At 35.8% G+C, this 17,943-nt stretch overlaps 1 protein-coding gene across 4 annotated transcripts in view; it reads right to left on the bottom strand.

The window, feature by feature from the left end:
• RIC1 (RIC1 homolog, RAB6A GEF complex partner 1) overlaps positions 1-17,943 on the bottom strand; it is a 154,846-nt gene that overhangs the window by 54,088 nt on the left and 82,815 nt on the right. For 3 of the 4 annotated variants that reach the window (XM_074197475.1, XM_074197477.1, XM_074197478.1), the window contains 3 exons: positions 16,748-16,855; positions 2,880-3,022; positions 1,056-1,192 (listed from right to left, as the gene is read on the bottom strand). In XM_074197475.1, the coding sequence (XP_074053576.1) occupies positions 1,056-1,192; positions 2,880-3,022; positions 16,748-16,855 (388 nt within the window). The remainder of the gene's footprint in view (positions 1-1,055; positions 1,193-2,879; positions 3,023-16,747; positions 16,856-17,943) is intronic. The other variant, XM_074197476.1, reaches the window with a different exon arrangement.

Raw genomic sequence — 17,943 nt, 5'->3', positions numbered from 1 at the left:
GGAGTTAGGAGTACCTGGGTTCAAATCCAGGCTCAGACACTTAATAATTACCTAGCTGTGTGGCCTTGGGCAAGCCACTTAACCCTATTTGCCTCGCAAAATCCTAAAAAAAAAACAAAAACAAAACCTCAGGGACAGGCAATTTTTACATATTTGAGGGAACTTTCATTTTTCCTCTTTGTTCACCATATTGGAGCACAATACCTCGCACATGATAAAACATCCAATAAATGTTTGTTGAATTGTATAAGTTCAATTGTGTGCAAATGATAAAAATAATTACATTTTAAAATTTCTCCTAATTTAGTTCTGTATAACCCTTGTATATAAAGCATTTTAAAGAAGACAGTTCACATACACTGCGCTATGATGGCAAGAGGCTAGAAGTTAGGAGAGTTTTTTTAATAAACTATTATCTTGAATAAGTCATCTAACCTTTCTTACAATCATATATTGTAAAATAAGGGGTTAAAACTCAAAAATGTCTAAAGGGCCCTTCTAAGCAATTAACTATAGTTGCACAAGAGAATTAGCTAATCAGTGAGCCTCTATCAGGGTCAGTGCCAGCCAGTGATATCTTAAACAGGGTATTTCAGAGTAATATTCAAATTGGAATATTCCTTGTTTGCACAGCCAATCAACTATATTTTGCCTCCTTTCTCTTTTCATTTTACCTTCTGAATGACCTTCGTTCATTTTTAAGTTAAGACCTTTCTCTCACAGGAATTATTGCAATATTTCCCTTGCTAGATTTCCAGCTCAAATATAGTCCTGTTTCCTTTTTGACTATTACTCTTCCTTTTTAGAAAGGCCCCAGAATAGCTCTAAAAAGAGTCAATATCCTCTACTAGCACATTTAATATCTTACCTATTTGTAGAATTATATTATTATAGCTTAAAATGCTTCTAAGATTATTGAGCCTAAAATTATACCCAATGAAACAAAACATTCCTGTAAAGATTAGGGGAAAGAGAATGATTAGACATTTCATATTAAAGAGAAAAATTAATAAAAGAAAATGAAGTTTGATCTACATGCAATAATTAAGCAATACCTCAGCAGTAAATCTACTTGACATTGGTGTGATGAATCCAACTCTACCATCATTAAACACAACAGCAAACCCATCAAGTGTAGCACAATATTCCATATCTTTGATGTGCACATCTTCAAAGCCCAAGAATGAACCTGCTGATGAAAAAATATGGAAATGAGTATTTGTAAGAGTTTAAATAAGGCTCTCATAGTATTACTTGGAAGACCATTAGTTTCTTATATGTAATTGCATATTGAATAATCAAGTCAAATTGAATAACTTCATTTTAAAGAACCAAATGATAAGAAATGGCTAAACAAATTGTGATATTGGTCATAATGAAATATGACTGTGCCCTAAGAAATGATGAACAGAATAGTTCAGATAAACCTAGGAAAATTTATATTAACTAATATAAAAAGTAGTAGCAATGGGAAAACAGTATAAATAGTAACTTCAACCATTTTAGTAGAAAGAACAAAAAAGAAATTGAGTATTTTGTAATTATAATCATCAAATGCAAGACTGTCCAATCTTCTTTTAAAAGTTTTTACTGAAACAACAGACAATATGTTATGATTTGCCATTTCAGTGAGAACTCTGCAGTAAAGTATTTAGTAAATCCATGGGTGGCTGCATAAAATCTTCCTGCAGGCCACATTTTGGACAGCCCTGCCCTAAAGAAAAAAGAGAAAAATACATCTCCCTTCTTTGCAGAAATTGAAGACTATGAGTATGGATCATTATAAATCTACTGCAGTGTCCTTTTTGCTGTACTGCTTTTTATGCCTCTTTTTTAATTATTTGCTACAAAAGAAGACAAAATAGATAGAGAAGAGGCAGGAAATGAAGGTAATAAGCAATAAAAATCAATTTTAAAAAATTTACTTTTAAGAAAAAAGCAAAGCAAATGTCCCAGATCTCAAACATTTCGTTACTGAAAAGAAATCAGTATTTGGCAGTGATTTGGTAAGGATAATGCTTTTGCTTTTTAAATTATATGAAATAATAGTTCACATGCATTAAATAAGCAATTAGTTGAGATGGTGATGCACAAATGATAATGTGGCATGGAGATGGAAAGAAAGCGGGGAAAGAAGAAGGCAGAAGACTGATCAAAATAATGAATGCTCAGTAACAGAGCCAGAGGTAATGGAGGAGGGGGTAGATGAAAGCTGGGAGTATAAACAGTATGAAATCTACAAGACTAAGAATATGATATTTTTGGAAAGTAATGTGACTGCATTATAAGACAAGTCCGTACCCCTTGACACACACTGGGAATAGCTTGAGGAATAAAAAAACTGGAAATATATCTTAATGAAATTATACAAAATAAATAATCAATGTACTTGTTTAAGAATTTTTTAACTGTTCCATAAATAATGGCAAAAAAAGACACGAAGGAAGGAAGGCAGGAGGGCAGGAAGAAAGGAAGGCAGGAAGGCAGGAAGGAAGGAAGGAAGGAAGGAAGGAAGGAAGGAAGGAAGGAAGGCAGGCAGGCAGGCAGTAGATAAGAAGATAGGGAGGCAGGAAGGAAGGAAGAAAACTGGAAACAACATAAATGTCCATCACCCAGGGACTGGCTATACAGCCTCTTGCATTAGAGTGATAAATGTGGTCTGTGTAGAAACAGAAAGATCTATGAAAAAAAAGAATTAAAAATCCCCCTCACTTGAAACATCTGATTACTTATATGAAAATATTTATGGAATCATAATGAAAACATTTTACAATCTGTAATTTGTGCTCATTGTTTTTACTGTAATTACTTAAATATATCTTAAAATCAACAATTTTTAGAAGCAGGTTCTTCTATTTCAGATATAAAGGTATAACTACCTCGTGATGACTGCAAATCTACTGAAAATGGTACTGTACAGAGATTGATGGCTTTTCTTCCATTTGTCATCCCTTCCCAATGAATAAGATGAAGCAGCCCATCAGAGGTAGCAACCAGAAGATCCTCCAGCATTGATTGCAAACTGTAAAGAAAACAATAATTCAGAATCAATGCTTTAGAAATCCCATTCAAAGTAACCTCAGGATTTGCATGAACTGATGCTGAGTGAGATGAACAGAACCAGAAAAACACTGTATCCCCTAACAGCAACTGGGGGCTATGATCAACCTTGAAGGACTCGCTCATTCCAAAGTGCAAAAATCAGGGACAATTTGGGGCTGTCTGCAGTGGAAAATACCATCTGTCTCCAGAGAAACAACTGTGGAGTTTGAACAAAGATCAAGGACTATTCCCTTTAATTTAGGAAAAAACATATCTTATTGTCTGACCTTCTTACCTCTTAGACTTCTTGTCTCTTCTTTAAGGATAAGATTTCTCTCTCATCACACCCAATTTGGATCAAGGTACAACATGGAAACAAAGTAACACTGACAGATTGCTTTCTGTGGGGGATGGGGTGGGGGGAGGGAAGTAAGATGGGGGAATTATAAAACTCAAATATCTTTAATAAAAATAAATTTTAAAAAAGTAACCTCAGACAATATAAAAGTCTGCCAAGGCAGACTTAGAAACTTTTTGAAAACAATTATAAAACACCTCTCACACAAATGAAATCAGATTTAAATAACTGGGCAAATATCAACTGCTCATAGATAGGTAGAGCTAATATAATAAAAATGACAATTCTACCAAAACTCAACTACCTGATCAGTGCCCTACCAATCAAAATTCCAAAAAATGACTTTAATGAGTTAGAAAACATTGTAAGTAAATTCATATGGAGAAATAAAAAAGTCAAGCATTTCCAGGGATTTAATGGAAAAAAGTAAAAAAAGAAGGGGGTTTAGCCTTAGATGATCTAAAATTATATTATAAAGCATCAGTTATCAAAACTGGTATTGGCTAAGAAATGGTGGACCAGTGGAATAGACTAGGTGCAATAGCAGGAAATTATAGTAATCTGCTGTATGATAAACCTGCTATTGGGATAAAAACTCTCTCTTTGATAGAAACTGCTGGGTAAATTGGAAGTTAGTATGGAAGAAACTTAGATTAGACCAACACCTCACACCCTTTACCAAGATAAGATCCAAATGGATACAGGATTTAGACATAAAAAACAATACCACAAACAAATTAGAAGATCAAGAACTAGTTTACCTGTCAGATCTATGGAAAATGGGAGCAGTTTATGACTAAGGAAGACATGGAGAATATCACCAAAAACAAACTAGATGATTTCAATTACATTAAATTAAAAAGCTTTTGCACAGATAAAACCACTGTAACCAAGATCAAAAGAAATGTAGTTAACTGGGAAACAATCTTTACAATTAATGATTCTGACAAAGGACTCATTTCTAAAATATACAGAAAACTGAGTCATATTAAAAAAAAAAAAAAGCCATTCCCCAGTTGACAAATGGTCAAAGGATATGCAAAGTCAATTTACAGATGAGGAGATCAAAGCAATCCATAGTCATATGAAAAATTGCTCTAAATCATTAATTATTAGAGAAATGCAAATTAAAGCTTCTCTGAGGTACCACCTCACACCTCTCAGACTGGCCAATATGACCAGAAAGGATAATGATCATTGTTGGAAGGGTTGTGGGAAATCTGGGACACTATTACATTGTTGGTGGAGCTGTGAACTCATTCAACCTTTCTGGAGAGAAATTTGGAACTAATGTGAATACCCTTTGGTCCAGCAATACCACTACTGGGTCTATACCCTGAAGAGATGATGGAAAAAGGTAAAAACATCACTTGTACAAAAATATTCATAGCAGCCCTGTTTGTAGTGGCAAAGAAGGCAATCAAGTAAATGTCCTTCAATTGGGGAATGGCTTAGCAAACTGGTATGTGTATGTCATGGAACACTATTATTCTATCAGAAACCAGGAGGGACGGGAATTCAGGGAAGCCTGGAGGGATTTGCATGAACTGATGCTGAGCGACATGAGCAAAACCAGAAAAACACTGTACATCCTAACAGCAACATGGGGGTGATGTTCAACCTTGATGGACTGGCTCATTCCATCAGTGCAACAATCAGGGACAATTTGGGGCTGTCTGCAATGGAGAATACCATCTGTATCTAGAGAAAGAACCATGGAGTTTGCACAAAATTCAAGGACTAATCCCTTTAATTTAGAAAAAAAACTGATCTTATTCTCTGATTTTGTTATCTCTTATGCTTTTTGTTTCTTCCTTAAGGATATGATTTCTCTCTCATCACAGTCAATTTGGATCAATGTACAACACGGAAGCAATGTAAAGACTGAAAAATTGCTTTCTGTGAGGGGGTGGGGGGGAGGGAAGTAATATTGGGGGGAAAATTGTAAAACTCAAAATAAATAAAATCTTTAACAGAATCAATGCTTTAAAAAATTGTAAAGTCATGGCGTTAATTTATAGGCCTTAAAATTTTTTTTTGTAAGTTTTCAAGTTCATGAGAAAATTTACAGTCATATCACACCTATCTGGAACCAGATTAGCCAAAATAAATGTTACTCAGTTCAAATACTAAAGCTCATTTATTATGATAGATATGAGTTTAAAATTTTTTTTTAATTTAATTCTTATTTTTAGTTACAAATTCTCCCCCTCTACTCCCCTCCCCACCCATTAAGATTAACAAATATGATACCCATTCACAACTATGGTTCTAACAAGTTTAGTTGCTTTCCAAGTCTAATGCAAATTTAGACACAGCAAATAAGGATATGCTAGAAGCAAGTACACAGGCAATAATGAGAACAAGTTACATAAAAGAAAATAAAGGGACCATAAGAAAAAATAGTAAAAAAAAGTACTTTAAAAGTACTGTAGGGTGGGGCAGCTAGGTGGCATAGTGGATAAAGCACTGGCCTTGGAGTCAGGAGTACCTGGGTTCAAATCCAGTCTCAGACACTTAATTACCTAGCTGTGTGGCTTTGGGAAAACCACTTAACCCCATTGCCTTGCAAAAAAAAAAAAACAAAAACCAAAAAAACCCTAAAATAATACTGTAGTCTAGCATAAAAGGCACACAATCATACTTCAGTGTAACAGAAAGAGAGAGAGAGAGCAGGGTTCTCCAGCTCTTCTTATGACTGGATTGGGCCCATCTTTCTCCTCCATTTCCCCATCTATAAAATGATGAGGTTAGACTCAGAATATGAACACAGATCTCCCCTATTAGAGGGTGAGCTCTTCTAGGACTGTCTTTTGCCTTTTTTTGTATCACTTAGCACAATCTCTGGCATGATCTAAATAGTTAATAAAATTTATTAACAGATTGAGATCTAGAGGGGGAAAAAAAGGATCCTGAAAGGTCATTTAGCCCAACTTTTTCATTTTTTTTAAACAAAAGATTTTATTTAGAGTTTTACAATTTTCCCCCTAATCTTACTTCCCTCCCCACCACCCTCACAGAAGGCAATTTGTCAGTCTTTACATTGCTTCCATGTTGCACATTGATCCAAACTGACTGTGAGGAGAAAGAAATCATCTCTTCAGGGTATAGACCTGGTCCAACTTTTTCATTTTTTAAAGACAAAGAAACAAGTCCAAAAATGTAAGTAGCCTGCCTAAAGTGATAGATAGTAAATGACAAAGCTGGGATTCAAATTCAAGTCCTATGACTTCAGGCTCAACTGTTAACATTCCATCTAGTTGCTTTTCCTCATTCTGCCCAGAACTTACAAGTATAAGGGGAGTTTCAACAGTAAAGATGATGACAACTTAATTACTGCACAATTTAAGAAGAGGAAAAGTCACAGCTTAAAAAGAAAATACGAAATCTTCAGATTTTTAATGTGTAATTTAAAAGTCATGATTGCTGGAACAAACTATTGCAGTTCATGTTGGTAAAGAAAAATTTGTGCATCTGAATTTAAAAATCCCCTCATGATAACAAGCCACTGACTCTAACTAGTTATCAGGCTAACAAAGACAATGATGATTGTTTCTTTTTAATGCATTATTTTAAATGGTGGCCCTTTGCTTTCTTAATATGGATTTCTCTATCTCTGTATATACATTCAAACACACACTTCAAACATGGTTTGAACAAGTAATAAAATTTAGGAAAATAGCAGAAATCTGATCTTTTTAAATACAATTCTTATTAACTTCAAATAATTACTGATAGCATCACTGTATAAATGTTATTCATAATGATGTTTGAATCGTTTAATAAAAAAGTGAATTTTTTTCCAGTGTTCTCTGATCAAAGAAGTATGCAGTATATTTTAAGAAGACTGGCATCTAAAAATGGCTACTTAAATGACTTAGTGGTCTCACAGATTTTAATCAGGTATTCTTAACCCAGGATCCACAGTCTATGAGCTTAGATTGGAAAAGAACAAACTATATTTTTATCTCACTAATATTTGATTTGCTTTGTAGCTCTATATAGTTTAAGTTTTTAAAAACATAATATTGAGAAGAGATAGGCATTTCCAGATTACCAAAGTATTCCATAACACATAAAAAAGTTAAAACCCCTCATTCTACATTAGAGGAAACTGAGAAGAGGGATGGAAGTCACATAGGTCATAACTAATCAGGATTTGAACCCAGGTGTTTATAAAGAAAAAAAGAGTCTAACCAGATTTTCTATTTGTTTTGAAAAGATTTTCATTCATATGTATACATGCTGTTTTTCTCAGTGGAATGTGAGCTAATTGGAAAAACTGACTACAGAAGTTTTTGTCTCCTGCATTCCTAGTATTTGGCACAGTCAATGACAAAGAAAAAACTAAATACTTGTTGAATGAAGCAATGTTTATTATCTTAACTTAAAAGAGAACATCAGTGAACCTTCCCAGTTGAATGAGAACTATGCTCCCTCATTTTGAATCACTTAGATTAGAGCTCATTATTTTATTTTTTCTTATTATTACTTCTTCTTTGTAGTATGGAAGAGTAGTTCATAAATCTACCAGCTAAACTTACTTTATTTTTTACAGAGTTGTCTGAATCAACTGCCAATTTTCTTAAAAGAAAACTTAGCTGGGACAATTGTCTTTGTTTTATGATTCAACTTTCAGAAAAGCACTGGGTTAGTGTATATGTGTGCCAATCAATAAGCATTATTAAGTGTCTATTATATCAAAAATGGAGGTCAGGGTCTGTTTGAAGGTGAGAAGAGGAAAACGTCTGAAATAGTTGTGGAAATAAGACTATAAGGATTTTTTTTGGATAAAATCTCAAAAGAAAAGCAAACTGTTAGGAAGAAAAATGAGAAGGTCTTTGAAATAGGGCAAGGTTAGGGCTACTAAACATATATACATACATACACACACACACGCGCGCGCACACACACACACACACAAACAGATACACGGTTAACTCATTAGCCAAGACATTTGTTTATATAAGACAGGCCTTTTACACTGGGCAAACAGCAAAATCAGTTCTAGTCTGGTGTTTCTGGTGGAAGCTCAAGACAAGTTATATAAATAAAATTGACTGAGAGAAATACTTTTTTTGTGGTCTCTATAATAGAGTGCAGTTGGTGCTATTTGCAGAACAAAGCTTACATTACTGAATTTATTTTCCTTCTATAATGTGGATATATATATATATATATATATATATATATATATATATATATATTTATATTATTTATATTTATATGGCTAAAATTGGCTATGGTATAAAGCTAAACATTTTCCCAATCAGTGCTATCACTTTTAACAGTTTAGAGAATCTCCATATACTATGGATTTATTAAACTGGATTTTTTTTCTCCTAAAAAAGGTCATATAAGATGTTAAGAAGCAAGTAATGTTTCCATGAAAGTTACTTAAGGACTGTGGGAAATGGACAATTCATTTTACTTAATCATGTTTTTAAAAATGTCAGCAAATTAAATAGCACAAATGCAGATCTTGCTTTCTTAGGAAAATAGTAGGAATAAATTGTGCACAGAATAAATGTTTCTGTTGCCAAACTGGGAAATTATAGTCATATCAGTATACTATATAATTTTTCAATCCAGTTTCTATTTTAGTAGTACACATGGGTAATGGTTAATTGCTAGTATGGTTTCTTTAAAATTACACAAAGACTTACTACAATTAAGCACTAGTTTTCAACAAAGTATGAAATACAAGCCAAAAAAAAATGATTCTCTCAAATGTTTGTGATAGATTATTTATACTGTCACTACATTTTGAGATAATCATTATTCCCTTTACTTTCTTTTTTGGGGGGTTTTGGGGTTTTTTTTTTTTTTTAGGTTTTTGCAAGGCAAACAAGGTTAAGTGGCTTGCCCAAAGCCACACAGCTAGGTAATTATTAAGTGTCTGAGATGGGATTTGAAACAGGTACTCCTGACTCCAGAGCCAGTGCTTTATCCACTATGCCACCTAGCCGCCCCTCCCTTTACTTTCATTCTACATTTTGTTCCCATGTGATTGCAGCCTTGTTTTTATTTTTGTTTTTTGTTTTTCAAAGCAGCACCACTGATTATGGAAGGTGGGCTCAGGGAAGGGAGGAGTAGAGAGTCAAGTCCTGAATTGTATAATATTATTCCAGTCAAGTCCTGGAAAGGAAACTAATATCAGAAATTGGGATGTAGTCTATAGTTTGAGAGTTGATAGGGACACTGAAAGAATAAGAGACTGACTCAGGGTAACAGAGCCAGCATATGATGTGAACTCCCTGTCAAGGGACTATTTATCTATAATGCATATTATCAGTTATTTAATGTCATAATACTAATAACTGAAGGAAAACAAAAAATGAAAAAATCTTCCAAGGATAATTAAGCAACAAAATGAGCAGTAATCCACATTACTAACATAATTTATTTCTAACAAAGGCAGCATTAGAATGGACAGAAAGCCAGTCTTGAATCTAAGAAGACTTGACTTTCCAATCCACCCCAGGTTGGCTCTAGTACTCTGGGGAAGGCACTGAACTGTTCAGTGATCTAAACAATTTTTCAAATACTGAAATTACAAAGGTGCTTTTCCTAGAGTTCTCTATCCTAACTCTAGTCCCTATCACTATTATTTCTAATATTCTCAGTACGTCAGTGGCAAGTAAAGAACTCATGCAATTTTTCACCCCAGTCCCCCAACCTGCTGTAACACTGGATTGCTGTTTTAGTGAACTGGGAAGGGTGAATTCTAGAACTCTATTTCTCCTTTCCTCAACAACATATTGTGCTACCACCAAGTAGCAGTTAAGTATGAGGCTAACAAATTCAACATCCACTTAAATGCCCAGAATGTTACTAAGAGCTAAAAATGCAAGGACAAAAAGGGAGAATTTCAGTCCATGAGAAGCATACCTTCTAAAAGAGAGAACTGGACACATATACAAATATACATAATGAAGAATAGAATGGGGGGTAGAGACAAGAAGGCAGCATGAGGCCAGGAATTCTGGGAAACTTGTTCCCAAAAAATTCCAAAACCCATCCAATAATGATTCTAGCCAAAATTTACAGGGGCAGAACCCACAGAAAGACTGAATGATACAATTTCCCAGTCCAAGATAACTTAGAAGATCCACAGGGAAGGTCTGTTTCACTGGGGTTTGAAAGAGCCACAGAACAGCTGCAAAAGCAGCTACACTGCAGCAAACCTGCTCCAGTCTTCAAGGAAAAGCCCATGGGAGGCCTGGGTCCCTGGGGGTGCAGAGGGGGCTGTTTCTAGATCTCTTGGTCCAGGGTTCACCAGGGACAGCTTAAAGGGCTGGTGAGAGAACTCTGCCACACCAGAGTGAGCATGGTGCAGAGCAATGGCCTCAGAACAACCCTGCAGTGAAAAACTGCAGCAGGAATCAGCAAGCCAACTATCACTTCCAGAGCTCCCAGCCCGAAGACTGTATGGGGGGTTGAGTGAGACTTCAGAAGTCTCTCTGCACTCCCTGGGGCAGAACTCTGCTGTTTGCCTACACCCAAATCCAGGTTGCAGTTTGGGCTCCCAAAACACCATAACCAAGCAGGGATCCTCCTCACAGCTCTGGGGCAGAGGGGAGGGCCTGTGGTCATCCACAGATAGAGCACAGGCAAGAGAGCAGTCAGAGATTCTCGTAAGACCTTGGAGGAAATAAAGTTCCTGTGGGGTGTTCCAAAAACGCCCCAAAGCTTTGGAAGTGTAGTAAATCAGTAATAGGCTGCGGAAATGAACCAACAACAGAAAAAGAAGAATCTGACCACAGAAAATTACTTTAGTCCCACGAAGGATCAAAAATACACACTCAGAAGATGACAAAATCAAAGCTTCTGTATCCAAAACCTCCAAGAGAAATGGGAAATGGGCTCAAGCAATAGAATAGCTCAAAACAAGTCAGGGGGCTAGAGGAAAAGTTGGGAGGAGAAATGAAAACGATGCAGGAAAATCATGAAAACTAAGTCAGCAGCTTGGAAATAAATATAAAAAAAATACTGAAGAAAAGAACATGTTAAAAACCAGATTAGGCCAAATGGAAAAAAACAACCCAAAAGGCAAATGAGGAGAAGAATGCCTTAAAAAGCAGAATTGGTCAGCTGGAAAGGGAGATTAAATAACAGCTCTCTGAAGAAAATATCTCCTTCAAATGTAGAATGGAACTAAAGGAAGCTGATGGCTTTATGAGAAATCAAGAAACAAAACAATACCAAAAAACAAAAAATTAGAAGAAAATGTGAAATATCTCATTGGAAAAACAATTGACCTAGAAAACAGATCCAGGAGAGATGATTTAAAAATTATTGGGCTGTCAGGGCAGCTAGGTGGTGTAGTGGATGAAGCACTGGCCCTGGAGTCAGGAGTACCTGGGTTCAAATCCGGTCTCAGACACTTAATAATTACCTAGCTGTGTGGCCTTGGGCAAGCCACTTAACTCTGTTTGCCTTGCAAAAAAAACCTAAAAAAAAAAATTATTGGGCTACCTGAAAATCATGACCAGGAAAAGAGCCTAGACTTCATCTTTCAAGAAATAATGTAGCAAAATTGCCCTGATATCCTAGAAGCAGAGGGTAAAATAGAAATTGAGGACTGGTCATCTCCTGAAAAAGATCCCAAAAGAAAAACTCCCAGGAATATTATAGATAAATTCCAAAACTCCCAAGTCAAAGAGAAAATACTATAAGCTGGAGGCAGCTAGGTGGTGCATTGTAGAGCACCGGCCCTGGAGTCAAGAGTACCTGAGTTCAAATCTGGCCTCAGACACTTAATAATTACCTAGCTGTGTGGCCTTGGGCAAGCCACTTAACCCCATTGTCTTGCAAAAACTAAAAAAAAAAACTAAAAAAAAACCCAACAAAAAAAACAAACTATAAGCTGCCAGAAAGAAAGAACTCAATTACTGTGGCTCTATAGTCAGGATTAAACAGGTTTTGGCAGCATCTAAATGTAGGACTCATAGGGCTCAGAGTATGATATTCCAGAAGGCCAAAGAGCTTAACTGAGAATCAACTACCCAGCAAAACTGAACATTCTCTTTCAGGGGAAAAGATAAGTCTTTCAATTTTTCCTGTTGAAATGTCCAGAAATGAACAGAAAATTTGATGAACAGAAATGAACAGAAAATTTGATCTCCAAGTACAAGACTCAGGTGAAGAATAGAGAGTGGAGAAGAAAGACTAATTATTAGCAACTTTATGATGTTGAGCTGTTTGTATTTCTGCAGGGGAAGAAGATCCTGATACCTCATATGAACCTTCTCATTTATAAGAGCTGTTAGAAGGAGCATATACAAGGCCCAGGAGGGAATTGAATATAATGGCATAATATAGTATAAAGATGGAGTCAATGGGGCAGCTAGTTTGGCGTAGTAGATAAAGCACTGGCCTTGGAGTCAGGAGTACCGGGGTTCAAATCCGGTCTCAGACACTTAATAATTACCTAGCTGTGTGGCCTTGGGCAAGCCACTTAACCCCATTTGCCTTGCAAAAACCTAAAAAAAAAAAGATGGAGTCAATGGGTGATAAAGGAAAGTACTGGGAGGAAGGGAAAAGAGAGGTGGAATGGGCTAAGATATTTCACATAAAAGTCAAGAAAAAGCTTTTGGAACAGAGTGGAAGTGGGGAAGGCAAGGGAGAATGAGTGAGCCTTCCTTCTCATCAGAAATGGCTCAGAGAGGAAATAACATACACACTTAATAGGGTATAGAAATCTAACTCACCCTAGAGAAAAATGAAAGGAACAGATTGAGACAAGGGGGATGGGGGAGTAGGTGATAGAAGATAGGGAAGATCTTGGGAGAGGGTAATCAGATACAACACACTTCTAGGGCAGGGACAAGGTGAATAGAGAGAAAGAAAAGAATAAATGGGAGTGGGAAGAAACATAGGGAAATATAGCTACTAATAGTGACTGTGGCAAAAGATATCAAAGCAACTTCTCTGGTGGACTTATGATAAAAGCAACTCATCCCAGAGATGGAGCCACTGAAATCTAAACACTGACTAAAGTGCACTTTTTTTTCCCTCTCTATTCTTGAGGTTTCTCTACCATTTGGGGGGGGGGGCTCATGTTTACTTTCACAACAAGATTACTGTAATAATATAAAATATATAAACCATAAAAGAAAAAAAGAAAAATAAATAAGAGAATGACAGTTGAAAAGAAGCAGACAATGTTTTGAGAAATTTGAAGAGTTAGAGATAACTGTTATATGGAATGATCAGGGAAGGTTTTAAGAAGGGGCACAAAAGCCAGCATTTTGTAAGATGGGAGAGACTTCACAGATGGAAACAGAGGGAAGTCTACTCATGCTCATCAAAGTAATGAGGACTGAGGGAAAAATGGGTAATAGAAAGTAGCTAAATGTATGAGAAGAGGAAGAGCATGAAATAAGGTACTGTGGCAAGTATTGTGGATCCATATTATGATAAGTCTATAGAGGAGAAAGAAAATATAAAAATAGTAAAAAAAAACCCAAAAAACCAAAAATGAATGTTATTTCTTAAAGAAATTTTTTTTTTAGGTTTTTCAAGGCAAATGGGGTTAAGTGGCTTGTCAAAGGTCACACAGCTAGGCAATTATTAAGTGTCTGAGACTGGATTTGAACCCAGGTACTCCTGACTCCAGGGCTGGTGCTCTATCCACTATGCCACCTGGCCGCCCCTTAAAGGAATTTTTTTTAAAAAATCTGTTAGCAGCTTAAAAAACTTACAAAGATATACATTATATAAATATATAAAACAAACCAATATCATAAAAATAATATATGCAGAGGAAAAAATAACTACAAATACCATTAAGGTACATCTCTATCATATTTCACTCAACAATCAATCAAAACAATAAGCACTGGGACAGATAGGTGGCACAGGGCTTAGAGCACTGGCCCTGGAGTAAGGAAGAACTGATTTCAAATTCAGCCTCAGACACTTAATAATTGCCTAGCTGCATGACCATGGAGAAGTCACTTAACCCCACTGCTTTGCAAAAACCAATAAATAAATAAATAAATGGATGAATGAATGAATGAATGAATAAATAGATATAGAATAAAAATAAGCATTTATTAAGTATTAATTTATTAGCTCTCTAGCCAGCACTGTGCTAAGCCATAGGGACAAAAGGGAAAAGCAAAAGTGTACTCTGCCATTCATCAAAGAATTTACATTCTAATGGAAGAGATACATACATACATAAATATATGTATATATAAATAGGTATAGCCTCCACAATGAAGCATACAGTAAGCATTTAATAAATGTTTAATTGAATGGCAAATTGAACTAAGTCTTGAAGGAAGTCAGAGGTAAAAAAAAGATAATATTACAGGTGTAGGGGATGGTCCAGTACAGATGGGAGATGGAATGCTGAGTCTGAGGATCAGCAAGCAGTCCAATATGGGCTAGATCCTACAGTGTGTGCATGGGAGAAGTGGAATAAGACAGGAAAGGAACAAAGGGGCCTAGATGTCAAACAAAGGACTTTTTATTTGATTCTGAAGATAACAGAGAGTTTTTGAAGTTTACTTAGTAGGAGAATCAGACCTAAGCTTTGGGAAAAGCACTTTGGCAGCAGGATGGAAAATATACCAAAGTGGGGCGAGATGAGACCAGGAGACCAATTAGATGACTAGTGTAATAAAATAGTTCAGGCAAAAGATAATGAAAACCTGAAAGTGGAGTGGTGGGTGTTTTAGTAGAGAGAAAGGGACATATATGACAAATACTGTAAAGATAGAAACAAGTTTAGGCAACTGGATGGAAATGTGGTCAGAGGTTATAGGAGAGTAGGACAGAAAATAAATTAGAGAGAAACAGAAGACTACCTTGCTTCGGGAGGCCCAATTGAAACTAGATAACAGAGCTCTAACAGTCATCAGTTTTATGACTTTCTCCAGTTCCATTCAGCAGAAAGTAAAAATGAAGGAGGCTGATGGCTGAGTAATCCAGCACTCAGATTAGGCAAAGCACAATCAATGAATGGACAAGCAGATAAGAATTCGGAACATTGGGGCGGCTAGGTGGCACAGTGGATAGCACACCGGCCTTGGAGTCAGGAGTACCTGGGTTCAAATCCAACCTCAGACACTTAATAATTACCTAGATTGTGTGGCCTTGGGCAAGCCTCCAATTGCCTTGAAAAATCTAAAAAAAAAAAAAAAAAAAAAGAAGGATTTGGAACATTGACCATATGTGCATCTGAACTGGTTCATCAAAGCGAGCATAGCTAGTACAGGTGTGAAGACCAGGTCTAAGGTCCTGAATGAGCACATGAGGATCTCATTGAGTATGATGAAGCAAGCTAGGAGGCATAGGGAAAGATGTGACAGAAGAGTATAATCAGATAAAAGAATTTAAGAGTGCATAGACATCTGAGTGAAACATTTACAGCTCAATCATTGTGTAGGTATGTATGTAGGTAAAGTGCTATAAAGGTATCAAAACTTAGATCTTTTCCTTTCCAAGCTCAACAAAAGTGAGTTTTACCTTAAGTTCACCTGAAATTCATTCTAATGCAAGTATTCTTTCATAGAGAAATTCTATTAGCCCTTTAATAGGAAGATCTTTGTTTTTCTGGAAGCAACATGCTTTTGTTGCCTTATCCATTCCTTCCTTTCCATATTCCTGATTAATAAAGGTTCACTTCTGTCCTCCCCCACTAAGATAGAAGTAATCTCATTCCTCTTGGTTTCCATTCCTTTTTAATTTTTTTCCCCTGAGAAAAGGATAGAATCAAATAACCACCAAATTTTCTCCTCGATTCCCCACTTTTTTGTTTGAATATACAAAAGCAGCAGATAGTGATACCCCACACTGATATTATAGTTTCATTATGTAGATGGAACATGTGGAAGTTCTGGCTTTTGTCCATTTCATCCTCCACAACAGCACTAACTTGACAAAAATGAGAGAAACTGTCAGTTGATGGTCTGTCAGATACAATCAGTAATACCTCTCAAACCAAAATCTCATAATTGGCCAAATTATAAGAAAAACTTAATATCTTTAAATACCTAAATGAAAATGACTACTCACTTATTAAAGGATTTGATGGAAATCATGTGAATAGGATTGACTCAATGTGGATTCTAAGATTAATTCAAAAGACTTTCTTCAAATAATTTACATTGTACAAAGACACTATTGCTGAAACACAAAAGCTTTTAATCAAGTGTGTATGACTGTGAGATTTTAGCCTATTCAAAGACAGAAAACTGTGGATTCAAGTGTATTCCCACCAAAAATAGTAAATACAAGTTTTATTGGTTTAATTCTATGTCCTTTTATGTACATTCTATGTTTGTGAGTAGACAACCACTCCATGCTGTTGAAACTAACAGAAATATAGTGTACCTAATGATAGGCGCTTGTAAATCCAGGACTTTTTTCATCTCCAAATGCAACGATGGAGCATATTGTTCTTCCTTAAAATGAGGTGTTCCCTTTACTTGTGGACTTCCTCTAAAAGAAAAAAGATATGATGAAATTAATTTTACTCTATCTCTCCCCCCCCACACACACACACTCCCCCCTCAGAATTTAAATTTCATACATTTTAATACAATACAGTAAAAATATGAGCTTAGCAAAGAGTTTTGTCCCTGGCCATCTTTCCTCCTTATACCCTCCTTCCTCTCCCTTGTCAATTTTCTTCACTCCCATATCATCATGGCATAGAAAACTATAGAAATTAGACTTTTGTTCTAATTTCTCTCCTTGTCTCTAGATACACATTTCACACTTTCTACAGAACATTATCACCTGGATGTCCTATTAACACTCCAAATAATATATTCCATAATCACTTTTGTAGCGTCATGGAGCAAGTTAGACCACAAAGCTCTAAAGTTCCTTTGAGCTTTAAATCCTACGAGTTTATCAAAAGGTTAAAACAATTTAAATTTATAATAATGAGCAATAATATTGAGTCCTACTTTAAACATTATATAGTGCAAAGACCTTTATATTCAATATTTGTTTTTGTTGACCTTTAGTACCACTACTATTTAACAAAGAAAGAGAAATTCCTTTCAAAATAACCAAAGAAGGAGACAGATAGGTGGCATAGCAATTAGAACACTGACCTTGGAGTCAGGAGGACCTCAATTCAAATCCAGCCTCAGAAACTTAATTACCTAGTTGTGTGACCTTGGGCAAGTCATTTAACCCCCATTGCCTTGCAAAACAAAACAAAACACAGGGGCCACTAGGTGGTGCAGTGGATAGAGTACCAGCCCTGGAGTCAGGAGTATCTGAGTTCAAATTACCTAGCTGTGTGGCCTTGGGCAAGCTACTTAACCCCATTGCCTTCAAAAACTTTAAAAAAAATACCAAAAAAAAATAGAAGGTATAAAACATTTAGGAGTATAACTTCTGAGATTTATGCAAGAACTATAAAAATAACAATACTATCTATATTCATTTATTCAATTCTATAAACAAACTCCCAAATATTTTATAAATCTAGAAAAAATAACATTTATATGGAGGAACAAGAACCTCACTGGTAAGTAATGATAGATGTACAGATGAGGGCAAGTTCATGATAA

Source organism: Macrotis lagotis, chromosome 8 (genome assembly GCF_037893015.1).
Source record: "Macrotis lagotis isolate mMagLag1 chromosome 8, bilby.v1.9.chrom.fasta, whole genome shotgun sequence".
In the NCBI taxonomy this organism is placed as follows: domain Eukaryota; kingdom Metazoa; phylum Chordata; class Mammalia; order Peramelemorphia; family Peramelidae; genus Macrotis; species Macrotis lagotis.
The sequence above is the reverse complement of the archived record's forward strand: the minus strand, read 5'-3'. Positions and strand labels throughout refer to the sequence as shown.